The sequence below is a fragment of the Dipteris shenzhenensis genome, chromosome 32 (genome assembly GCF_047967505.1).
Source record: "Dipteris shenzhenensis isolate YYH24624 ecotype China chromosome 32, Dip_SZ_1.0, whole genome shotgun sequence".
In the NCBI taxonomy this organism is placed as follows: domain Eukaryota; kingdom Viridiplantae; phylum Streptophyta; class Polypodiopsida; order Gleicheniales; family Dipteridaceae; genus Dipteris; species Dipteris shenzhenensis.
The window spans coordinates 45,210,460-45,234,806 of record NC_141627.1 but is presented as its reverse complement, the minus strand read 5'-3'; the positions used below and the strand labels follow the sequence as shown (position 1 = coordinate 45,234,806).

Sequence of the window (24,347 nt, the reverse complement as noted above, 5' to 3'; positions counted from 1 at the left end):
TTGGACATTTGACAATAGAATTCAATAGAAATCAATCACAAATACAATTACTAAAAGAGGAAAATTCTAAAAACATTTCTCGTCAAAGTATCAACCAATAAAAACCCTTCTCAATCATATAGTATGTACCAGTTCCATGCTAACACCTGACAAAAATCCTACAAGGCCATGATAAAAAGGATAGATGTAAAACACTTCAATTCCAAATGCCTTCATTACCCAAGGACAGGTGACCAAATTTGGGTGGGGGAGTCTTTTGACATGCAAAATGAGAACTCCTATCATCAGAGCTGCATGTGCGTTGAGTAAAGTAAACTCCACCTTACTGCATCATGATACTTTTCATATTTTCAAATTTTATGCTCTAGAGTGAGAAGTCTAGATTAAGCAAGAGAATGGACAAGGGTTTACTAAATTGCCAAACCTTTGCAAGACAATCTCATCGAAACTCCAAATTGACTTTTGTCTATTGGAGGATCCATTTCGCATAAGATCTTGGATTCCAAGATTTCTTTGAGGCTAGAGAGAATACTCGTATGTAAATAGCCCATAATACAAAACACTCTACATTGTTTGTGTAGTGTGTTCACTCCACTCTTGTATTTTTGTGCATTTATAATCCCCACTCTTGAACCTTGTAATACCCCCTCCCCTACCCTCACTTCTCAATCTCTTCAATCTCAAATCTACTTTAACCAATTCTACTTCCATAACCTCTTCTTCTACTCTTGAGCTACTCTTTCAACTCTTAAAACTCTTAGATAGGATTGATCAATAGTTATCTCCTTCAACCGGTAAAGAAGACTAGATTTCTGCTCATATCTTTTTGTCAACCCTACACCCTTTATTGAAACATGCTCTGTGAACATGTTGACACAAATACGCAGCTTACATTTTCATAAACACAATGAAGAGGCACCAACTTGTTGGCCATACAAAAGTACACTCTTCCTTACTAATAAAAAGCACATGATACAATTTATAATGAATCCTAACGTGGGATTCCCTAAGTCAAGAGGACTATTCACAATGGACCTTAGGTCCCTTCTAGAGTTCTCATTATCCATAACTATCTATCCCATGTATACAACATATACATATTGGTCTGACCTATGTACATAGATGATGACCATGCCAATGACTTATACTTCAACGCTCTCCATCATTGGATAGTCTCTATATAAAATAGAGATAGATAGTTTTCAACATTTTCAAACTTCTTAGGAGACAAGGCTTTTGTAAAGAAATCTTTTGCCTTGTCCTAAAAGAAACCATGAACTTGTTGGACAGTTCTTCTTCCTCCTGATGTCATTTGAAATGGTAGCAAACCGATAGCACTACCTTGGATTGTACAAAGTCCTCTAAGAGCCTTTGGAGCCAAACTACTTCACATGTATATCAGTTAAGAAAAATTTACTCAGCCTCTACTATAGACAATGAGATGGTGGCCTGCTTTTTCCTAGACCAAGATAGACACTAAGAATTAAGCATGAATGTATATCCTAAAGTAGACTTCTGGTTTGGGCCATCTCTCTAATCTGTATCACAAAACCACACAAGTTGTGGATCTGCATATGGGCTCTCTTTCATACATGCCAGCCTATGGTTATCTGTCCCAATAAGGTATCTGAAAATCGGCTTCACTCCATTCAAGAAGTGGACACGCCGCTTTACCATCAACTAGCTCACGAGGCCTACTACATAGAAAATATTAGGCCATGTCGATCATCGAATAGATGAGCTTACCAACTCCTTGTTGGTATAATGTAGGGGATATTCAAATGGAGCACTTTCCAAATTTTGCATATTATCAATAGTTGTACTCAAAGGTATGCCATCTAACATTCTGAATTGCTCCAACATAGAGTCAATGCATCTTGTTTGGCTCAGAATTTTGAATTTTTTGTTTGCTTATCTCAAAACCCAGCACGTAATACAAGAATACCAAACCATGCATTTCAACTTGTTTGCAAAGATTTTCCTTGATCAACGTGTTGTTGCTGCCCACTATGATGAGATTCTTTGTTTGCTTATCTCAAAACCCAGCACGTAATACAAGAATCCCAAACCAAGAATTTCAACTTGTTTGCAAAGATTTTCCTTGATCAACGTGTTGTTGCTGCCCATATGATGAGATCATCCACATATAGTACAGTGAGAGAATTGCATCTCTTCACATACACTCCATGATCAAGTTCCCTTCTTGTGAACCCTTGCTACTTGAAATATGTTTCAATCTTGCTTGTGGGGCTTGCTTGAGACCATAAAGTGCTATCTTCAATCTGCACAATAAGCGCTCATATCCTTTCTGCACAAATCCTTTTGGTTGCCTATATATATCTCTTTGATATCTCCATTGAGAAATGCAGACTTCACATCCATTTGATCCAAGTGTAACCCCATATTGCATGCAAGAGAGAGAATAAGGTAGGTTGTTGTCCTTGTGATTTGTACAAATGTGTCCTTATAGTCAATTCCCTCCTAGTGAACATATCCTTTTGCTACCAAGCTCGCTTTATATTTGTCTGCACTCCCATCAGCTTGATGTTTAACCTTGCAGATTCATTTACATCAGATGCTATTCTTCCCTTTACAGCACATAAAGTATAGTTTGCAATATATAGGTTGAAGACTGCAATGAGTTATGACCCTTTGGAAATACACTATATTGAATGACAATATCATTACCAAAATAGACGCAGCCACACAAGTCTGATTTGTCTTCATGAAATGAAAGAACCCGACACAAAGGTGTAGAACAAAAATCACACTGGCTGCAACATACGCAGCATGTAGCAGCTCCACACACAATCACAAAGAAGTAATCGCTGTGACACATGCAGTTGCTCTACTCATACACATGTGAAGGCGACACACACCCAACCTTACATAAGGAGAGAACTGCCTCAACAAAAACCTGCCAGCACCTAGATAGTCTAAGGAGCAAATAAAGAAGTCACATAGCTCTAGTGCACTGCCAAAGGTCAAAACAACCTTCCTAAAATCTTGAAGACGACCCTCATGGAGAAGAATCTCATCTTGAACCGTTAGGGGCCCACAAGGCAAAGCTGTAGGAAGCCACGCACAAGTAACCATGTCCGAACCTGCATGGGGGTCTGCCACGTGGCCACTACCTCACACCTTAGCAATACAAACCCCTTCCCACACAGTTTATTAGATCTAATTAATCCTAACAGCCCCCCATAAACTAAGGATCTACTACTAAAATCATCAAACAAACCAAAACTATTGACTTCAAACTGTCACTCAAAATGCACAGGACTAAATAGGCATACAGATTCTCATGTTTCCATCAACCAAGCATGCTTTCAAACTATTGTCTTCTTTGCTTCTAACATCATAGCCTTTTTCTTAGTACTTCTTCTTCTCATGGTCATCTCGACCACACTAGTCACATATTATTGAATTCTTCTTCCCACTGTCTTTTATCTTCCTCTTTCCTTTGACAACAAATGCCTGCTCACCGGTAGCTGCTGCATTCATCTCTACTCTCCTTTTTTCGCCGAGAAGCATTGCAACAACATCACAAAAGTTAAAGCATCTGAGTTAACTCTCGAGATGACAACCAATTCATTATATCTTGAAGAGAGATTGGTTAACAGAATAGCCTTTGCATCGTCGTGCTCCACGCGTACTCCCAAAGCTTGAAGCTGTTTAACTATAGCTTGCATCTGATTCAGATGTGTTGCTAGATGGTCAACATCCTCCATCTAGAGATCAAAGAGTTCTTGCTTGAGATAATCTTCGAGTTTTTCACTCTTGAACCGAAAAATTCCTCCAGTATACTCCATTTCTGAGTTGCGGTCTTAGATATATCAACGTGGTGGAAATATTCCATCCCAGAGCCCTTCCAAGTAGCCCCAATGCTCTTTCATTCTTCAAATCCCAGGTCTACATCTTCTTTAAGTCTTGGTTGTTGGCAGGCTTCTTTTCTAAGCCAAACATGACTCACCACAAGCCTTTTTCTTGAAAAGAAGACGTACGAAGAGTTACCAAGAAGAAAAATTTCTCCCATGGAATTTCACGACCGAGGTATCAGGCAGATCTGTTTTGGACAAGGACTTCAACCAGTTTTCCATGGCAATTCCACAAAACTATGCAACCAAATAGCACATGGGCCCTTACCGACCTGGTTACTCTGATACCAATTGTTGCTATTTAGGACTGAAGACAGTACATAGCATATAGTTTGCAATATATAGGTTGAAGATTGCAACGAGTTATGACCCTTGGAAATATACTATATTGAATGACAATATCACTATCAAAATCTGCGTAGCCCTCTCAGTAGATTGCACCTCAGGTCCAACTACAGAGAGGATATGAATCATACATAAAAGAAAGAAGAAACAAGTAATTTATTAAATATAAATTTTAACATTTTGAAAATTGACTCCTAAGTCTTGAGAATTGACTTCTTTATACTTTGTGCCTAGTTCATCACAGGGCCACTCAACAAGTTGGTATATATAAATGCCAACCTACGTCTGCTTGAGAAGTATATGTTGGAGCAAAGAGGAGTAGGGACATGAGGTAAGGTAGGAAGCAGAAGAGGAAAGCAAAGATTGCTTGAAATTGAAATGGAAATGGAAAGAACTAAAAAGAACTGCAAGTCCCAAAAGTGCAACTGGCTGCAAATGTGCCTGCAAATCCCAAACTAATGCTTGCTGCAAATGCAAAGTATGACTGGCTGCTCTGAAATGCCACTGGCTGCACAGTGCAATCACTGTAAAAATGGCATAAAACCAATCACTGCACTCTGCTACAATCTGAAGTGCAATCCCAAACTGAAAATGCACAACCCAAATCTGAAATAGCGCACCCACGAGTGCTCAAATGCATCCAACGGAGCTCAAAGGCATCCACATCTGTAAAGTAACTGCAAATGCACCTGAGAGTGCAAGAGTTTGGACTGCAAAAACAATCCTGAAGCGAAATAGACAGCTCAAAACACTTACTGAAAGCGCACCTTGGCCGGAACCACCTGCGAAATAGTCCACTGATTGTGTGGGCAAGTTGGAGATGACAAAGAGATGAAGTGAGTTGTTTGGAGCTGAATGAAGCTGTCAGGAGTACTTCTGAACACAATACACATGTAGGGAAGAGCCTGGAGAAGTATGGAGACGCCTGGAGCTGCTGGGAGAAGATGGAGCTGAAAAGAGTCCAAATGTGAGCAAAAACGCTAAAAAATAGCCAAAAACTACTCAAAATCACCTTCCGACAAGGTGTAGGGACTCTCAGCACTGTCCCGCAACTGTATGAACAGATCCGTAAGAACGTGCATACAACTGTACGAACAAAAAAGTCAAAATAGACTGAACTAGAGGAGCTGAATGCTAGAGCTACTTCAAACAAAAGCTGGAGAGCTGAATGTGAGAACCAAGAACGCACACTGGAGCACCAAGCTTGCGGGTGTCTGGAAGCAAGCGCGGGAATGGGCTCTAGAGATGGAAGCGCTCTGATACCCAATGTAGAAACAAAGTGGATACAAGTTGTGAATACAAGTGAGCAAGAGTGCACACACAAGAAGGCTACGATAGAAATTTTCCAATGAAACAATACAAGTACTTGGTATATATAGTACCCAAGTACTACTGGTCAACCATAGGGTTGACTTTATGAATACAACACCATATCTTTGTAATCTCTTAAAACACTCAGACCCTAAGAGCCAAAAACATCCAACACCTCTTATCAGACTAGTAGTGCCACCTTCTATTAATAGCAATCATGCTGATCTCACTGCCTATGCCAAATTTTGCATGGAATTGGAGCTCCTTCCACCCTTGCACAAAATATGTGTAGGTAGCTATAGACTTTATTCAAGGGCTGCATCAACTACCTTTTTCCTAGCAGGTTTGTTCCATTACTTCAGGTAGATATTCACATGGATTGTTCAACCGTCCTTAAATTTAACAATGACTTTTATTTCTTTGGTTCAAGCAGTGTTGCACTCCCTATATTTTCCACGAAGCGAGCAAGGTCACACACAGGAACATGCTTGTGCAACGCTCTTACATGTTTTAATAGATTTAACTTATATCTAGTTTTTGATTGTAATGCTCATGTTGATATTCTTAGAATTGTGAATCTCTGCAAATCCCTTGTTGTCGTTTATTTATGAATTGCATACTCTCAAGTGCACTTAAATTCAAAGCACTCACCTGTTCTATCAATTGAATGCATAAGGATCATCAGAATAAGGATCCAATGATTTTCCTCCAAATAGATCCCCCATGATGCATCCTTGAGATGGCTTGATTTGCCCGATTAAAAACAAAAAACAACAATTTCTTGTCAGAACAATTGTAAAATCACTTTAAAGTAAGACATACAAATAAATCAACACATTATTCAAATAGAATACTCATCTTGAAATGGAACTCTTAAAAGTGTTTTCATTCTTTTTCAAATACCCATTTTATTATTAGTGGTACAATGATTGAAATCTAAAAGTCTCACATAGGAATAGAGTTTTAGACATAAAATTGTCAGTTTTAAAAATTCGAAGAACAGTGCTTTTTCGAAGATGTTTCCTTCTCCGGAAAATCAAGGGTTACCAAGTTGTAAAAAAGAGGAAGTACTACTCACAAAAATTGTTGGAGTAAAAATTTGAATAGACAAGCTACGTAAAAACAAAAATATGAACTTTCATATTAAAACTTTGATGTATTTGCATGAACACATTTTGCATGAAGCAGATATACTCAATGTCAAATGCAATTCTAGTGAAAGATAGGACTTGCCATACTCAATTGAATATTTAAGGAACTTTCTTTTCTTCACCATAGTAAAATATCAGGAATTTACTCAAGACGTTCATACTCTACCATCCAAATTTATCTTTATTCTTATCTTTCTTAAGATCTTAATTATAGTAGTAATCCTTTTATGTAAAGCATACATTACATAAAATAGTTGTATTGGTTCGTGATACATCCCATTCAATAACTTTAAAAATGAGGTGTTCTATACATTAGATAAATAGTTGTATTGGTCCACTTTACATCCCATTCAATACCTTAAAAAATGAAATTCCCTATATAATTAATCGATAACATCATGCAATATCACAAATCACAATAATTGATAAACTATAAGAAAAGGGTGATAAGTATGCAACTTGCTATTTGATAACTTAAGAAATAAAACGTTGTGAATAAAGAATGGACAACATGAGGCAATATGATAAGTTGCAATGATTGAAAAAGTGTACCGCTACCCCTGATATGCAAGATATAATTTGGGCAAAAGTTTCCCCTCCCAAATGTATACACAAGATGCAAACAACTTCAATTTTGGTTGTGCTTACGTCCAACACATAAAAGGCCTTCAATGGCACCTAGATTTTTGGTTCCGTTTTCTTTTCAATGAAAAGACTTCTATTAGTTATGAAAAAATCCCAGAGATCAATGCTCATGGCAAAAGTACATCATGCATAGCATGGAAAATAGAATACCCTAAGTGGGTCAACAACCTACTCATAAAAAAGAGCCAGTAAAGCACCAAGGTTGAGGCTGAAAATACCACCTCAAACCCACAGTGGACTTTGAGAAAAAAGGGGAGACACTCAACTCCCGCAGGAAGATAGCCCTCCAAAGGACACCCGGAAAGACCCCTGCATGCTCAACAAAATGACCATCAGAGTGCGTATGGTATCTGTCCAAATATTGGCCAAAGTGTGAGACGGGTCGACTTGGGATCCATCAAGTGCCTTTGTGTATTTGGATCTCCATATATGCCATGATGAAATGCTCACTAAGATCTCCCAAGAATTATCCACCAAGGCATGTGCATGCTTGTAAGGAGAAAGGGGAACACCATCCAAAAAGCATGACTCGACTAAATGTCATCGAGCTGAAAGAGACCAAGAGGAGCTATGGATATCATAAAAGATATGAGGCCTCAAAAGAGAGCTACGCTACCAAGCCATACGTCATGAAGAAGGGGGAGGGAACAAAAGTACTCCAAAGCCTAGCAATCCCCTTCTAGATTACCTTTGCCTATCTACAACCTCCTAAACAATACTGAAAGGACTCTTAGCAGAAAGCAACGAGGGCAAGTAGGGGCTGATCAGAACTTGACCTCCACAAGTTTAGTGCAATCCCTCCATGAATAGAAATCTAAAAGAAAACAATGATTTTTCTATTTCCGAGGGACTTACAAGGTTTTCTCCAAAAATATTCTGCAAGACTAGAGAAATCTGAAAATTCCCCCAATGAGAAGATGTGGTGGCCTTCCAACCCTTAAGACTGAATTGGAGCCTCTTGGCATTGCTAACCATGTAGCAAAATAAGGGAGGATGTTCTCATGGCCCCTTGCATCATCCACTCTGACACCCCAAGGTCCCATTGCAAGTACTTTATAAGAACACCTCCATAAATACTTGGTTCCTTTTTTTTTCAAAAAGCCTAGTAATTCAAAAAACTACCCCCATTACTTGATTCATCACTAGGTAGCTTGAGGCATTGAAGATGCAATACTGCCTTTGAAGAATGGTTGTTTCTAAAGCACTGGTCAAGGACATATTGATTTATCTATGAAGTTCAAAAGAAATATAGTTAAAATTAGAGATCCTTCCCAATGGAAAAGCAAGAGGAGCCAATTAAGGCTCCAATGAGTTCATAGGTGTAGGTGTAGAGGTTGTAAATGGAGATAAGGTGGTGCTCATTTTCTCTTTTTGGGAAACCATCACAAGAGGTTCTAAATGGAGACAAGGTAGTGCTCATTGTCTCTCTTTGAATAGCCATCACAAGAGGTTCTCTTGTTAGAATCTCTAGTAGGAGTTTCCTCAAATGCTTGAGATACCTACACTCAAAAGTGTCATGTCCATGTATCTTGCAATATGTGCAAAATAAAGCATAGTTTGAGACCTTGCATTTTGAGGGGCATTCCTAATGGAATGGACATGTCCAAAACCTCTATCCTCAATGGATTAGAGACTAGCAAAAATGAAGTCTCAAAGGACAATGTTTCCTCATCCCATGTCCTTCCCTTAAATCCTTCTTTAATCTTGTCCAAATCCCAATTGAGTCGCTGCCATTCAAGAAGTTCCATCTCTATGAGTAAGATAGAGTGTGAAGTCCAAGCTAAGATCTCTCCATTTTCATGGCTTCTTGCAAGGTGGCACGTCCAAAGAAGATTTTTTATCAACTTCATTCTAATAGAAGACAGTAGAGCCCTTCAGGAGACTTCTTCATCACTATGTCATTAGGTAGGATAGACATCTTAACTTCTATTACCTTCATCTAGGTGGAACAACTCAAAGATAACGCTTGGACTAGCATTTTCTCAAACTTCTCCAATTTAAAAGTCCTTAGAAGTCATCCGTCAACTCACTGACCTTGTCTGGAAACGATATGAAGAGAACTAATAGTACCATACATCCATAGCATCTTCTAAAGAAGAGGCAAAGATGTGTAAGAAGGCATGCTCATTTTCCACCCCCTTAGGCTTGCAGGCCATGAGGAACTTCCTTACATGTATCTCCACATCCTCATGTAGATGTCCCTTGAACCTTTTTCTTTACCAAGACTTTGTTCAGAAACTCAAGAAAGCGTCTCTCGTCTATGAAGTTGAGAGCCACCATGGTTGACACACAATGCCTCCACCCCCTCCTCTTGATCCCTAAGCTAGCATGACAATTCAAGGATCCTCGATACCCTAGAGATGGATGTTGATTCCCTGGGGAGAGATGGTGAGAAGGGTATAGTCAAGGTAAGGACTACTAGGTAAGACCACACTAGTGTAGAAGTCACTAACTGATGCAAATGTAGATCAAGTAAACAGAGGGTACAAAGGTACATGGAAAAAAAAAAGATGGGATAGGATCCACATATGACAAATAAGGAGATGAGAAAGACATGGGATACATGTGTGTGTGTGTGTGTGGTGGTGGTGGGGGGGGGGGGGGGGGGGGTTCCTCTGTGGATTTCATTGTTTTTCTTGATCCTCCCTGCATCGATCTCTTTAGGATGCGTATGCCTAGGGTAATATTCCTCCGGCCCAATTAGAAGCATTCTTTCATTGTTTTTAGTTTTTAGTAGACTTGCTCTTTTTTGGAGCAGCTTTAAGTGTACATCTTCCTTTTTTCCCCAAAAAAAATGTGTGCACACGTGCGTGCGAGTGCTATTGCGCTCTCTGGTTGTTGTATTGTGCTCATACCATTCAGATGTATGAGCACTCTTTTGTGAATGTCTTTCCCCATTTTCAAGCTTCTTTGTTTTGATGTCTTCAGGATGCTCTTTCCTATGGAGATCTTCTTCTAGCCAAGTTGGAAGTCTTTTATTACTCTTTCTGGTTTTGAGTAGTAGCTGTCCAGATTTGGACAGCTATGAAAGTGCATTTTTCTAAATGAAATATCTCTTTTACCAAAAAAAAAGTGTGCGTGTACGTGCGCATGTGCATGCGCACACACACATATACAATGATGAAAATGATACAAAAGGTGGAAGGGAAGTAGGAAAAGGCATAGATGATACAAAAGGCACAATCAAAGCAAGAGGTGTCACAAAGTAAGAACTGAGAGATATGGTGGGTCTAGAGGATGGGGTGATAAGAAGCTGAGATTGAAGTAGAAGCAATATTGGTTGGGACTATTGAGTTAGAAACTAGAGTCGTTGCTACCCTTGATGAAGTGGCAAGACATGGCTGCAAAAGAGGAGGAGATGTACTCTTGACCATTCTGAGAATCAAATGAAGACTCATCCTCCTTGCCTTCCTCCTTGACTTGTCCTCTACTTTGTAGCTCTTCCTCTAAGTCATAACTCTAGTCTAGCCACCATTGCTCTTGTTGATCCAAGCCCACAAGGGCCTCAACGAAATTGGTGGCTCCAGTCAATCTCTAGATTGGTTCACTTTGTGCTCTCCTAGAGGACTTCATGGTTCCATTTTATGTACCAACCTCGTTTGTTCTGAAGGAAGCCTTATCAAGTACCTTCTAGTTCTTACACGTGCTCTATCAATATCATCTTCATATCTGTTTGGCATAATATCTCTCTCCATTCAACCTTTAAGACTCTAAGATGTCACTCTAGTTTATGCTCCTAGCACCACAAGAGTATCATTGTGATCGTCAAAAATTTTAAAGATGGGGGCTCGTTCTCTTTTGGAAATAATACTAGAGGCCTAGGGCCATCGATGTGAGGAGATATGCTTTTTACTTCATGATTCAAAGGAACAGAAAGAGTTGTGGTCCAACATACGAGAATGCAAGGATATAGGAAGTGTCGTGGTAGAGTGTATGAGGGATATTGTAGTATGAATACACAACATGCACTTTGGTACACATGTACAAGAGGTCCCATGGAGCAATTGTGCATGAGGATGCCAAAATGTTTGATAAGTGCAATTAGAGACACAATCATACACAGAGAGGAGAACGCACTCACTTCTTATTAATGCTACATGCACATACAAAGGACTAGTTCTCCAAGAGTCATAAGCCAGTAAGCACAAGAATTCTCAAACCCATTCACCATCAACTCTTAGTACATAACCCTTCGTATAACACTACAGAACGAGCTCTTAGCTCAAGCCTCTATCCTTTCCTTTGCCCAATGGCAGTTCCCTCTAGCTCCACGTTTTCCTTCATCTTGGCTGGTCACATCCACTAGCAATGACTTGCGCTGGTGGAATGTCTTTCCTCCACTCTCATTGGTTTTCCTTTTGTCTTTTGCATCCATTCCACCTCTGAATCACTTAATGACTTGATATATCACTATTACGTTGAAGTCTTGTCTTCTTTCAATAATGCTTTGGCTCTCCACCATATGCATGTCCATAGGCAATCATTTGGTCATCCTTGCAACAAAGGTCATGTGGTTATCCCTTGGCTGAGATGGCAAAGAGCAAGGCAAAAATTCCAGTTTTCCCCACCTTCCCAATCGATCGTCAATTGGATGACCTCCCTCAATCATGGTCTTTGGAAGGTCATGATGGAGTCTATGCTATAGTCATAAGATTTGACAGACTTCATCTTGGTGGGAGTTGACAGGCCTGATCCCCTTGCGTCCAACCTTGGGATCTTGCAATAGGAGGCCAAGATCCTGTCTCAGCTCTGGGACCGTGTTAATGCAAGGGTGAGCTCATTCATATTTCTAAACTGTACTCCTCAATGATTAATCATGTAAAGCATATGACGGTGGCCAAAAGTGTATGAGAGCGTTTGGCATCCTTGTACAATCAAACCTCTCCCATGAAGAGGGTCTCTTTGGAAGTTTCGATGAGATTGTTGGGTCCCAAGAAGTCTTCATCGATGCGGGAGCACATCAACAAGTTGCAGGAATTTCAGCAAGACATCCTCTAACCAGGGAAGCAGATATCTTCCGAGGACATGGCCATAACATTGCTGTCCCAATTATCTTCTCAGTGTTACGCTCAAGCTGAGGTAGCATGACCTCCGGAGGGTCAATGCGCATTTTCATATCAATGTTTATGTGGGCTTCATGTAAATGGTCAAAGGAATTAGTGTCAAGGTCTTCGGTGAGGGTGACATGGCACAGACTAGATGAATCGAAGGTTGAGGACCTAGGTGCACCTAAATGTGTAAATTAACAAGGGACAAATGAAATTAATGTTATCCCAAGAGAGGGGTAAAAAGGGTGCATGGTAGGGGATTCTAATTAAGAGAAGTAGGCTTTAACATTGCTGTCCCAACTATCTTCTCAGTGTTACGCTCAAGCTGAGGTAGCATGACCTCGGAAGGGTCAGTGGGCATTTTCATATCAATGTTTATGTGGGCTTTATGTAAATGGTCAAAGGAATTAGTGTCAAGGTCTTCGGTGAGGGTGACATGGCACAGACTAGATGAATCGAAGGTTGAGGACCTACGTGCACCTAAATGTGTAAATTGCCAAGGGGCAAATGAAATTAATGTTATCCCAAGAAAGGGGTAAAAAGGGTGCATGGTAGGGGATTCTAATTAAGAGAAGTAGGCTTTACGAGAGGTTGGCTGGGTGGAACGATGTTGTGCCTATGCCCGTGATTTGACAGGAAAGTTTGGTGTTATCAGTTTATTCGTAATACTCAGTATGCTGCATTCTATTCGTCCTTGATAACTAGTGGAAGGATGAATATGTTAACTAGAGAAGGCATTTTCTCTTTCTGTCATGCACATCTCTGAGGAGCCGAGAAGATCATGTTGGAGATCGTGTTCCTTGAGGAAGAATCTGTGGTGCTAGTGGCGCAGGTGTTCAGGTCGGCATCATAGTAGCGTGGCACAACTAGCGAAGCAACAATTTGCTATGGAATAGCAAGGAGTGGAAGTGTCGGAACGATGCAGCAAACGTAGTCAATGAGCTGCTCACTGCTGCCCGTCGCCTCCAATCCATTGCTCGTGATCAGTTTAGACTGCCTGAAGCTCCACATCCAGCTCGCACAATGAGCAGTTGCAGCGTCAAACCGTTAGTCAACCGCAAGATCACAAAGAGCTTCATGAGTGCGTAGATCACGAAGAGCTCTGATCTCCGTGACCTGCCCAGATTCGACCGCCATTGTTCCTTATATGCATCCAGAAACAGCCACCCTTGCCCGTAGATTGATTTCCTGCCCTACATAGTCCCCAAAACCCTAAAATACGCCATCTGCAATTTCTGCTCTGATTTTCAAATTTTTTTGGTGATATCATGCTCAAGGGTTCTTGAGTGCTGTAGGAACACTCTGATACAAGAAATCCCCAAAATATGTTGAACCCTAATTTTTTGGTAAACCCTAATTTTCAAAATTTAGAGCTTCTCTTCTTTTTGCATCCCTTGAGCTGTATTGAAGTCTCCTACATGTAGACATTTGGGGATTTCATAAAAAATTTGTCATTTCATCACTATATTGTACATTCATTTGTGAATTTTGTCCCTCTTGGGCATTATTGCCCAAATTTGAAGTTTCCAACCCGACCTTGGTAATTCAACATCTCCAGTTTTGAGAGTCATGGGCTGATTGACCTTGGTACCTACTCCCATGACCGACATCGACATATCTTTAGGGACATTCTCGCCATGATCTTCATCGACACATAATTGACAGGACAGATGTGCACACTTGTTTGCAGGCAGCTACACAGGAAACATCTCTCATTCCGAGAGATCTACATTTTTTATTTTGTGTAGGTGTCTAAGGGTACTCTGCCTTGGGATGTCCCCCAAAATGAATGCAAATAAATTGTCCATGAGAGGTTAGGGTAGGCTCAGTGAGGGCCTTTGTTGTGGGTGTGCCCACCCCCCATGAGCGTAGAGCAAGGTGGGGCTGAGGGCAAACCTATCCATTGTGGAGGCCCACCTGAGGGTCCATCTTGGCCTATTGGCTGCCACAAGCCCCTCCTTTGGTGCATTTTGCTAGGTAGTGTTGGGGGCCTATGTGGCTACCCATGGAGCGGCAAACCTGCCCCTGTGGACGCCTTTTGTAGGCTGAGGTGAGCCGACCTGCTGGTCAGACACCTTGCCTTATTGGTCGCCCTAGTGGGAGGGGCTCACACCTTCTAGATGGCTTTGTGGCTATCCATGAGGGGGCTGGAGGGGGTCAGCCCCTTGGAGCAACTCAGTCAGGTAGAGAGGTAGGGGCACAACCCCATATAGGCTGCATGGCAGCCCCTTATAGGGCAGCAGGCTGAGGTGGCCCAATTGGCTAGTGCATGGTAGGGGGGGGAAGTCCCTTTATAGGGTTGCATGGCAACCCCTATGGGCAAGAGAGGGGGTCGGCTTATCTACTGCAGGGGTCAGCCCACCTATAGTAGGGGTCAGCTCATAGATCAGCCGACTAGGGGAGGCCGGCCCACTACTGCAGGGGTCCAATTGCAAGGGTCGGCCCACTACTACAGGGGTCTAGTTGACTAGGAGGGGCGGGGGTTGGTTACCTATATATAGGCCCCTCTGAAAACTAGCTAGTTGACAACCAACGCTTTCTTTTTACTTCTTCCGCAATCAGCACCACACGGATTGCTAATTTGTATGGTTGGTTTTTTTCTCAAGCATCACTATTCTTTCTCTGGAAAAAAAGTCACAAGTTTTTTATGAGTTTCATCAAGATCCAAATTGATCTTTTACTATCCCTCAAAGGTGTATATAAGCATGATCATTATTTTGTATATGGCAACAAGTAAATGTTAGGGCCCAGATGAACTAGGTTGCTTGAATTTAAGAGGGAGATAAGTATTCCATCCAAGTTCATGGCATGAGCTAGCATTAATGGCGGGATTAGGTCCAAGCGTTGGACCCTCTAGGAGGAGTCACCTAGCATACCTAGTGTATGAGTGCCCTAAAGATAAGGACACCGAACACAGATAGTTGTTTAGAAACACAACATCCTAGACAACATTTTGCATTGTAGAAGGCTATGGATTAGGCTTTCGGTCTCAGCATTGTACTCCAGTGATATAGGCCAACTCCTCTTGGGGGACACAAAGGTGATTGCTTTTCTCTTCCCACTTGGTTGGCCAAGGGCTTGCCTTCATCCCTATCACTCTTTATAGAAAACACCCTATCGTACTACTTGTGGTCATTGGGATGCAGTTTGGCAAAATGTGCTTGCCAATCCATTAGGAGCAGGACGACTCCAAGCGTAGTTCACATACAACAATACACTCGTGATGGTCACATGTTTGAAGAGGGTCCGCTCCCTCATTGACTAACAATTTCTAGCCTTGGGTGATCGGATCTACTTACATAACTTAGTCAACTTTCTCAAGAAGGCGAAGAGTTTCCTTTCATGGTGATAGGCCTTACACTTTAGATGGATCTCCAAGGGCAAAGCTTTGCAATATTTGAGATGTCAAGTAGTGATTGATATGTAATCCAAGTGGTAGGTGGCACCAGTGTTGGAGAGTATTTTGAGCAAGCTTTTGTGGTGGAGCTTCACCAAGCACTCATTTACAATGAGAGCTTTGATGGTGAACTAGGTCTATTAGCGACCATCTCATACATAACCACTTGCTAAACCTTTCATCAAGGGTGCATGATGCAGCTTAATCAACTAATCGCCAAGTTCATGTGGCTTGGTCATATAGCACTTGTGACGTTTTTTTTTTTGCAAGAAAATTACTTCATTAATTATGAATGAAAACCGCGAGAGCAAAGCTCAAATGCGGGAGTACATCATGCAATGCATGAGGAAAAAATAGCTCAAAGTGAGCTAATGAAGAACCAAGGCAGAGGCTGAAAATGCCATCTCAACCCTGAAGGAAACTCAGAGAAGAAAGGAGATCCCCTCCAAACTTTGAAAAAAGTAACTCTCTTGGCAGTGGCTGCTCTGGAGGATCCCTGCATGCTCACCCAAATGGCCATCAGAGTGTGTATTGTGTCAGTCCAAATACGAGCCATAGTCTTGGAAGGGTGAACCTCGATACCCTCCATCGCCTTTGTACACCTGGCTCTCCAAATATGCCAAGCTGCAATGCTAGCCAAAATCTCTCAAGACATGTCTGAGGCATGAGTAGCTCTGAAAGGAGTGAGGGGAACATCCTGGAGGGAACAAGACTCCACTGAGTGTCGCCGTACAATGAAAGCTAGATCTGGATCATGTCCCTCGAAAAACACCTGTGGGTCAGTAAGAGATAACCAAGCCACTGAACCCCAAGTCATATAGAAAGGTGCTGTATGAAAGATGCTGAAAATCCTAGCAGCACCTGTGATGTTTAGATGTGCAGTGAATGGAAACCAGTGATAGCTTCCCAAGCAACTATCCTAGCATTGCTCCCCACACATGGTGGAACTTAGCCGCACTCACATTGATGCATGTCGGTCTCGTGTCCACCAACGGCCCTAAGTGACCACTGACCTGCTTCTTGGTAGGCATCCTGCTTTAGTCCTCTGAGATGTGGCCTTGCTTTTGGCTGCTATCAGACCCCTTGCTTTTGTCCACTGCTAGGCCGCCCTGCCTTGGGCCATGGCCAGGCCACTTGGTAGCCGCCTTGCTTGGCTGACACTAGGCTGCCTAGCAGCTGCCTTCTCTTGCCAGGTCACCTGGCAGCCTCCTCACCTTTAGCTGCATATTGGCCGCCTATAGGCGGCCTTGCTTGTGTCTCTCTGTTATCTTTAGGCTACAACACGGGTTGAAGATAGCAGAAGATGGGAGATGGAAGGGTGCAAGGGAGGGGCGGGGGGTGGGGGGGACTGGCTCTCAGTGGGGGGGCTTTGACCTGCAGATTGTAATTACATGTAGAAAGGAAAGCCTAGTCTTCAACTTCCACAATATATTTAAAGCTTCGTTAATGTAACCTTCAAGCCATAGACACGTCTTCTTTAGGTGTTTGTATTTTTCACACCCCATATGTTTTTGTGTTCAATATCACCGTTAAACATTTTGTATCTTCTATGTTGATCCCTTCCCATCTGCATGATTCTACCTCAAAGTGGGAGATGCACAGCTTATTTTCGTTTGAGCTGCCACTTCAAACACTCATATCCTCCTTTAGGTTTATGTTCCATGTACCATGTAGATCACCATGGCACGTTGCATTCAGGTAGGTCATGTCAATCTAGCCCCTATTTTGCAACCAACCATTTCCACACCCACTAAAAACCATTCAATACATCAAAATTCTAGAAAGGAGTGCCTGACTTTCATCTGGCTTTGAGCAGGGAAAACCAGTAAAGATCAGGTTCCTTCGTGGCTCATGTAATTTGGTTTGCTATCATCTGACCTTAGGGCGAAACAAATCTACACATAGCTCTGGGTACAGGGTAATTGCAATGGTTACTCCTAGAATCTGCTTCACTCCCTTGAAAGACATCCATCGAGCTAGGAGTAAAGATCTGGCAGCGTTATGCTGCATGCAAATTGATCCAAAAGGTGATAAATTGATCTAATAATTGATGTACAAATTGATCTAAAAAGTGGCGAATATGCCTGTTTTAGGTTGACAATCGTGGCATTGCGAATGCAGCATACAAATTGGTACCATTATGATATATAAACATGCCATATTTACAACTTCCCCAGTCACAATGCACAAGTAACTTTTCTTCTTCTTCAAATGCTGACAAGCAAATGCCAACGATACTGCCAAGGAATTAGATGAATTTGTGCCTAAAATACCTTCCTGTGCTGAGATGAGAGTCTGGTGCTCTTTCTACTTCCGATCCTTTTCATATCTAATTGAGACACGGCTGATTGTCCCTGTTTAGCAAACAAGATAATATGATACTATATGCAGCACCAAAAAGGGCCAAGTTTCAATCTTAGTGAACACCATTTACAGGATTGAACTAACAAAACACAATTTGGTAGATCAAGCTTTACCTTAAACATTACTGTACTCTTCGTCCTCTTCCGTCTTGTAATTGTCTTCCTACCATCCGATGTTGCAACCTCATACTCGTGATGTGTGACCTTTAATGAATTAAAAGGTTCAGATATTACATATATGATGTTTGAAGTAATTCATCCAAGGATGATAGAATTATGATCTTTTTCCTTTCTTTTTTTTCCTGAGAATTATGCAATTGTGATCTTAGCAATATCTGGTTTGACACTGCAAGCTCTTCATCTTCGGCAGGCTTCCTACTATAATAAATTTCCTATCTCTATCAACCATTAGCTAATTAAAACTCCCTGCAGCATTGAAAATATAGGGGCGTTTGACTTACAGTCTTACTGTGTGTTGGTAGGCTGGCACTCTCACATTTCCCTCTCTCTGTGGCAGCCTGAGTTTGTTTCCCATGCATTGGCTGGTCACCAAAGTTCACACAAAGAAGTCACAATGAGATGAGACTGTGCAGTGTGATTCTGTTATATGTTCCCTTATGTGTTTGATCATCTGACAATGCTTTCTTTTAATCAATAGAGGGAGTCCCCCACGCCCTCCTCAAAAAGAAGAGCAACAATAGAAATAAAATACTGATGGCCTCCTTTAAAGAAAAATTTAGCAATGTGATCTACGGTTTCCAACAGAGCCTTATATGCCACTTAGTACATGGAAAGACTTAGAATCAAACTGGGGTTTGTATTAAAAATATGAGACTCCATTTTCCTGAACGTGTGCGTATTGGAAGGTCCATTTATGGATATTTTGTGCATTTTTCAATGTTCCTGAATGAATTGATAAAAAGCACTTTATGTGGGTAAAGATATGGAAAACAACTTTGTAAATGCATCTAATCAAACCCCTGCTTTTTCATGCTCTGTAAAAATTGCATACAAGTGTACTACAAGGAGTGTTTGGAGTAACATTCTTTTAAAGATCAATCGCAACTCATGGAAGCAAAAAAAGTTTAAATAACTCTGACAGTTGTCCTAGCAGCTGCTTTCGATTTGCCATAACTAGCATTCATTCAAGAAAGCATACTAGAAATATCTGAGTATCATAAGCGTGAAATCACCTACTTGGACAAGTTCTCTACTTTTGACAGTCTTTGCTTTTGTATCCTGGCTATCCAGGCTTCTGCATTTCATCTCCCAAAATGAAGCTTTTTTTTTAATCTGACAAAAACACATGGAGAAATCTCAGAATCCCAGAGCCTCTGCAAGCCAGTATATTGCCGGTATGATTTACATGCTTTGATATTTTAATTATCATACGTAGCGTTTGTTTGTCTTCCTGAAAAGCTACTCTCCATGAAACTGAATGACTAAAGACGTCAACAAGTACCTCATCGATCTCTTTCTGAAAGGAACCTTGCATCGCCAATGAAGACTGTCGATGGCTTTCTTCAAGCAATTTGCATTCCATTTCAACACTGTGAACTGCCTCTTCATACTTTTCACAGACCAAACTCAGTGTTAAGCTGTAATTTAAACATCTGTTGATGTAACCACTGTCTAGGCAGTAACACATCATCATTTTGAAAGGGTTTTATAAAGCCATGACAAATATGAAATGCAAAAATTTGAGAACCTTCTTCGAAGTTGCTTTGAGATCTTGTTCCCTTGTAAGCTTCTCTTCCTTCAGCTGCTGGTTTAAATCCTTCACTTGCTGCTCCAATTTAAATGCTCTTTCTTCAGCCTTGAATGAGCAACCAAAGAAGCAAGGACTCCTCATAAGTTCGATTTTTATATTTTTATTCTTGCAAAAAAAAGGTTCAAAATTTTGGATATATCATACTCTTAAGATGAATTTCAGTGGCATTACTTGGGAACACTGTGATAACTTATCAGCCTGAACTCTCTTCATCTCTTCCATGTGCTTCCTTTGCAACTCATCAACTTTGAGGTCCAAGTCTTTCGCCCAATTAGACTTTTGCTGCTTGACACAAATTAGATAATTTTCAAGCTAAAGAAGTATTCTCAAGTCCCTCACAAAGAATTTGTGGCAAAAGGGAGGAGCTATCTGACCTTTTCCAGTTGGTGAATCAAGTCAATATTCTTTTTATTTAGCTCTTCCTTATATTGAGCTACTGTCATATCTTTCTCTCTCTCCTGTAATTGCAGAAGCCCTCTCAGTTGCACACGTTCAGAATTAAGGCACGAAACAAAAGAAAACACAACTACGCCACGATAAATGTGCATGATAGTGACGGAGGTTCCCTCTCGTTTTAATTACTTGAGCTTGATGCTCTTCCCGGGAGGCCTTCTGATTTTGGAGGGTAGCTTCTTCCAGTCTAGCGATTTGTGATTCGTACTCATTCCTCATTGTTTCAAGCATCGACCTTGCCTGGTCAAACAAAATAAAAAAGTATTGTCAAAATAAATGAGAAAGATACTAAAATGCACGAAAGCAGATAGAAATGGTGAAGTCATTGATAAACCATTGCTGAATTGTGACCTTTTGTTCTTGTTTCAATATAGCTTCTTTTGTCTCAGCTTCGTACTTCCTGCACATATCTATCATTTCCTGCAAAATGAAGTAGTTCAAATGTAGCTTATGAGAAGTCGTGAGGCAAGGTCACTAGGATTTATAAGCTTCTAAAAGCTTCTCACGCGCACACAATTTGCAAAAGGCAATCACTGAGATTCATCAGCTACAAGGGACTTCTCACGGGCACAGGATCTGACCTGCCTACAGACAGCCGATGAGACTATCCGAATGGGAGTCACTGCAAAACGGATAAGGATATTCCAACTGACGTACAGGAGGCTCATACCTGATCATTTCGCTCAGAAATATCTTTAATGTGCTTGTTAAGCTCCATTTGCTTTGTTTCCAGTTGTGCTTCAGCCTGCCTACGAACTTCTTGATTATGCCTTTCAGCGGAAGCCATCTCGGCGAGAATCTGTGACGAATTAAAGCACTCCTAGTATCAATCTATTTTTCTCCTTAAGAGGGTTTAAGACGGTCCTAACATCTTCAGTCTTTTGATTTCCGATTTAGAACACCATGTGCTATTTAGAGTTGAATCCAACCTCTGCATGTTCACTTTTTATGCGCCGTTGCTCTTCCATCAATCGCTCGATCAATTGATCTTTTTCCAAACAGATTTGACGGAACTGGGATTTCTCATTTTCACGTAAGACGAGCAACTGTGCATCCTCTGCAATTTTCCTCGTCAATGTCTCAAGTTGCCTTGCGTTTTCGTTTGCAATGCCCATTTCGGCTTTTAATCGCAAATTTTCAGAAGTCAATTCATCCTGCAAGAACGTATGCATGTGTTTGCTTTAAAAGTATGATTTACGCTTCAGTACTACTCAGCACAAACGCTGATCTGGTGCTTTGTTAGTAATTTCGATGCTGACGCTTCAGAGAGGCACACAAGAGTCTTCTTGCTCTTCTTCGTAGGACATATTCACCTGAAAATGGGTTCCGTTCATAATACAGAAGAGGGCACGAGTGTAATGGAAAGGTAGTCAATCCCTACAGTTTCAGAACATTGAGAAGTGAAGGAATAGGTTGCACACCTTGCTCTTCTCTAGTTCGTTTACGGTTTTTGACAAAGACGTGATCCTGTCTTGCATGCCTTGAGCCCGATTTTCCAATTCAATCTTTTCATTAGCAAGTCCTTGAAATCTCTGCTGAATAAGAGCTGCTTCTTCCTTCAAGCCTCGCAATTTCTCGGTGCTCTCCTTCTCACTTATGTCGTGGCGTTCATTTTGATCCAGCAGTTTTTCTTTCGTTTCTGATTAGGCAAATCGTGCTAAGCCCAGGCAAACTTCAAGGACAAGTATGACAAGCGGTCAGGGCGCTGATCACTTACCTTTAAGCTGTCTATCCGATTCTTCTTTCATACGAACAACTTCCTGATATTGTAATTTGAGCTCTTTCAAATGATTGCACGCGTCTTCCTTGGCACGGCGTTCTTCTTGAGCCCATTCGTTACATTTTTCCGATTTGCCGCGCAGCTTGTGTACAGTGTTGGCTGCCACAACATTACTCTCGTCGAGTTCCGATACTTTTGTCGTCAGCCGTTCTATTTCCCCCTTCATCTCACCTGTCTTCTCCTCTTCGGCCGCAAGCTTGTTTCTTAGATCTTCCGCTTGAAGATCGGCCTCAGCCTTGACCTTCATCTGGGAAAACAAGCTTGTGCAGGTCAGAAAAGGTGCAAATTTATTGGAAAACTTAAGTCAAATACGTTTGGCTGTCGAAGCTCACCAAATGAATGTGCGCTTCATGCAAGCTCGCCAACTCATCAACTTTCATCGCTAGATCCGTTTGCGCTTGTTCTAGCTGTCTCTGGACAAACTCTAAGGTCGCCCTTTCTTCCCGAACTGCTTCATTCGAAGCCCGCATTTGTAATTCTACCTCCGCTGTCGCAAATATCACGAATACGACGGTCAGTGCATGCTTTCTTCAGATTGAGAGGTCACATGTTTCTTGGTTTTCATCAAACCTTTTTCCAGTTCAAGCTGTTGCGATTTATCGATTTCATGTGCAAGGGAATGGCTCAACTCTTCTTGCTGCTGCTTCAGCGCTAGATATTCATTTTTCCCTGCCAAATGGTTGTATTTATAGAGATAAATTAGCACATTCTTCGCGTCATAGCGCAACGAAACAAAGAAACGCCGTGATCCTTACACTCTTAGCAGCTTTATAATAGGCAAAGATTTCAAACAATTACGAAATCTTAAAGATGTGCTCCTCCTCGTATAAAATCTATAGTGTCTTACATTTTCCCGCAGTTATTTTAGCACTTTCGTTCTTCGAAAACAGGTCATCAATCTGCATTTTCAGCCCTTCGTAAAATTTCGCTCTCTCCGCCAGCTTTTCCTCGAGCGTTTGTTTGGCTTGTTCAGCTGCATCGAAGTTTAACGTCATTAAAATCAAGCGAAAGCACTCACTTACAAGTTTCGATCATCCGTATATATATGTATAATATGTAATATAGCAAGAAACCTTCTTGCACTAGAAGTGCTAGCTGCTGGAGAGTTTCCGTCAGTTGATCACAAAATGTCTTGGTCGATGAGACCTTAGACTCCAGACCTTGCCAGAGCTTGAGGGCCTCCTGTTGCTGTACTCTGAGTATGGCGTTCTCATTATTTGTATCCTGCAGCTTAGTTTCCAGATGATGAACTTCCCGTTCGGCCTTCTGGAGCCTGGTTTGCTGCAGCGTCAACCACTGGTGATCCAATCTCATACGTAAATAGGAACACTAAAAGAGACTCTGCGGGCAAATGAGAATGTTTACCGCTATTTGGAGATCAGTTCTAACGCACGCCTGCTCCTGTATCATCTTTTCTGTTCAAACATTGCTTAATCAGTGTTCTCTGTACAGCTGGATAGCTGTTCTATAGGACTGTGAACAGTATTCAAGCTTTTACCTGCAGTTAGCTTCAAATTTGTCAAGTTTTCGCTTGCTCTGAAGTCTGATTTGTGGTAAGTTGACGGCTTCGCTCCCATCAGAGGCCTTACAGATTGTCTTTGAGTTAGTTCGAGCGTCGTCATTGCACCAGTTTTCGGAAGAGTTGATTGCATCGTGGCTATGTCGGTCGGGTTGCGCAAGAGAGAGGAGAAAGGAATCGAGACCTCAACCAGAAACACCACAAAAGTGGATGTTCTTCTCGACGAATTTGAGATAATACTCAAATGAAAGGGAAAAACATTTCATCGCTTGGACCCTAAATTTGGCATTCAATCCACCCATTAGTTAGTGAGTCACCTATGGGCCAACAAAGTAACCTATACACAACAAGGGGCACACACGTACCTAGAGCACTCCTCCCAAGTGGGGGATTATAACTCTTGCCTCTACAATAGAAACTTTGTAGTAGGTAGAGCTCTACCCCGCACTGCTAACAAATCTCTACCGAAATGGAGTGACACCACATGGCATGTTCTTTATGATTACCAGCCCGTTTGGGATTTTACTGTGGTGGCCTATAATTAATATGGATGGAACCTCGGGCTCCAGCCACTGCGGTGGCTCGACCTTTATAATATAAATAAGATCCATGGCATTTGGCATTTTAATATAATATAAATAAGATCCACACCCCTTTTCTAGCTCTTTTTCGCCCTTGCTCTACTT

The 24,347-nt window shown here is 41.4% G+C and overlaps 1 protein-coding gene across 1 annotated transcript; it reads right to left on the bottom strand.

Moving 5' to 3' along the window:
- Positions 1 to 6,193: 6,193 nt before the first annotated feature.
- Positions 6,194 to 23,794, bottom strand: LOC147880835 (synaptonemal complex protein 2-like). Its single transcript, XM_087370672.1, has 22 exons — positions 23,641 to 23,794; positions 23,508 to 23,557; positions 23,216 to 23,423; positions 22,990 to 23,115; positions 22,713 to 22,811; positions 22,475 to 22,629; positions 22,080 to 22,389; positions 21,784 to 22,001; positions 21,292 to 21,516; positions 21,033 to 21,161; positions 20,714 to 20,782; positions 20,492 to 20,602; positions 20,284 to 20,367; positions 20,081 to 20,191; positions 19,847 to 19,954; positions 19,601 to 19,708; positions 19,336 to 19,431; positions 18,600 to 18,680; positions 18,253 to 18,342; positions 18,049 to 18,129; positions 8,019 to 8,024; positions 6,194 to 6,277 (listed from the first exon to the last, which is right to left on the bottom strand). Exons 1-22 carry the CDS (start codon positions 23,792 to 23,794, stop codon positions 6,194 to 6,196), a joined length of 2,703 nt encoding a protein of 900 aa, XP_087226798.1.
- Between the last annotated feature and the right edge of the window lie 553 nt (positions 23,795 to 24,347).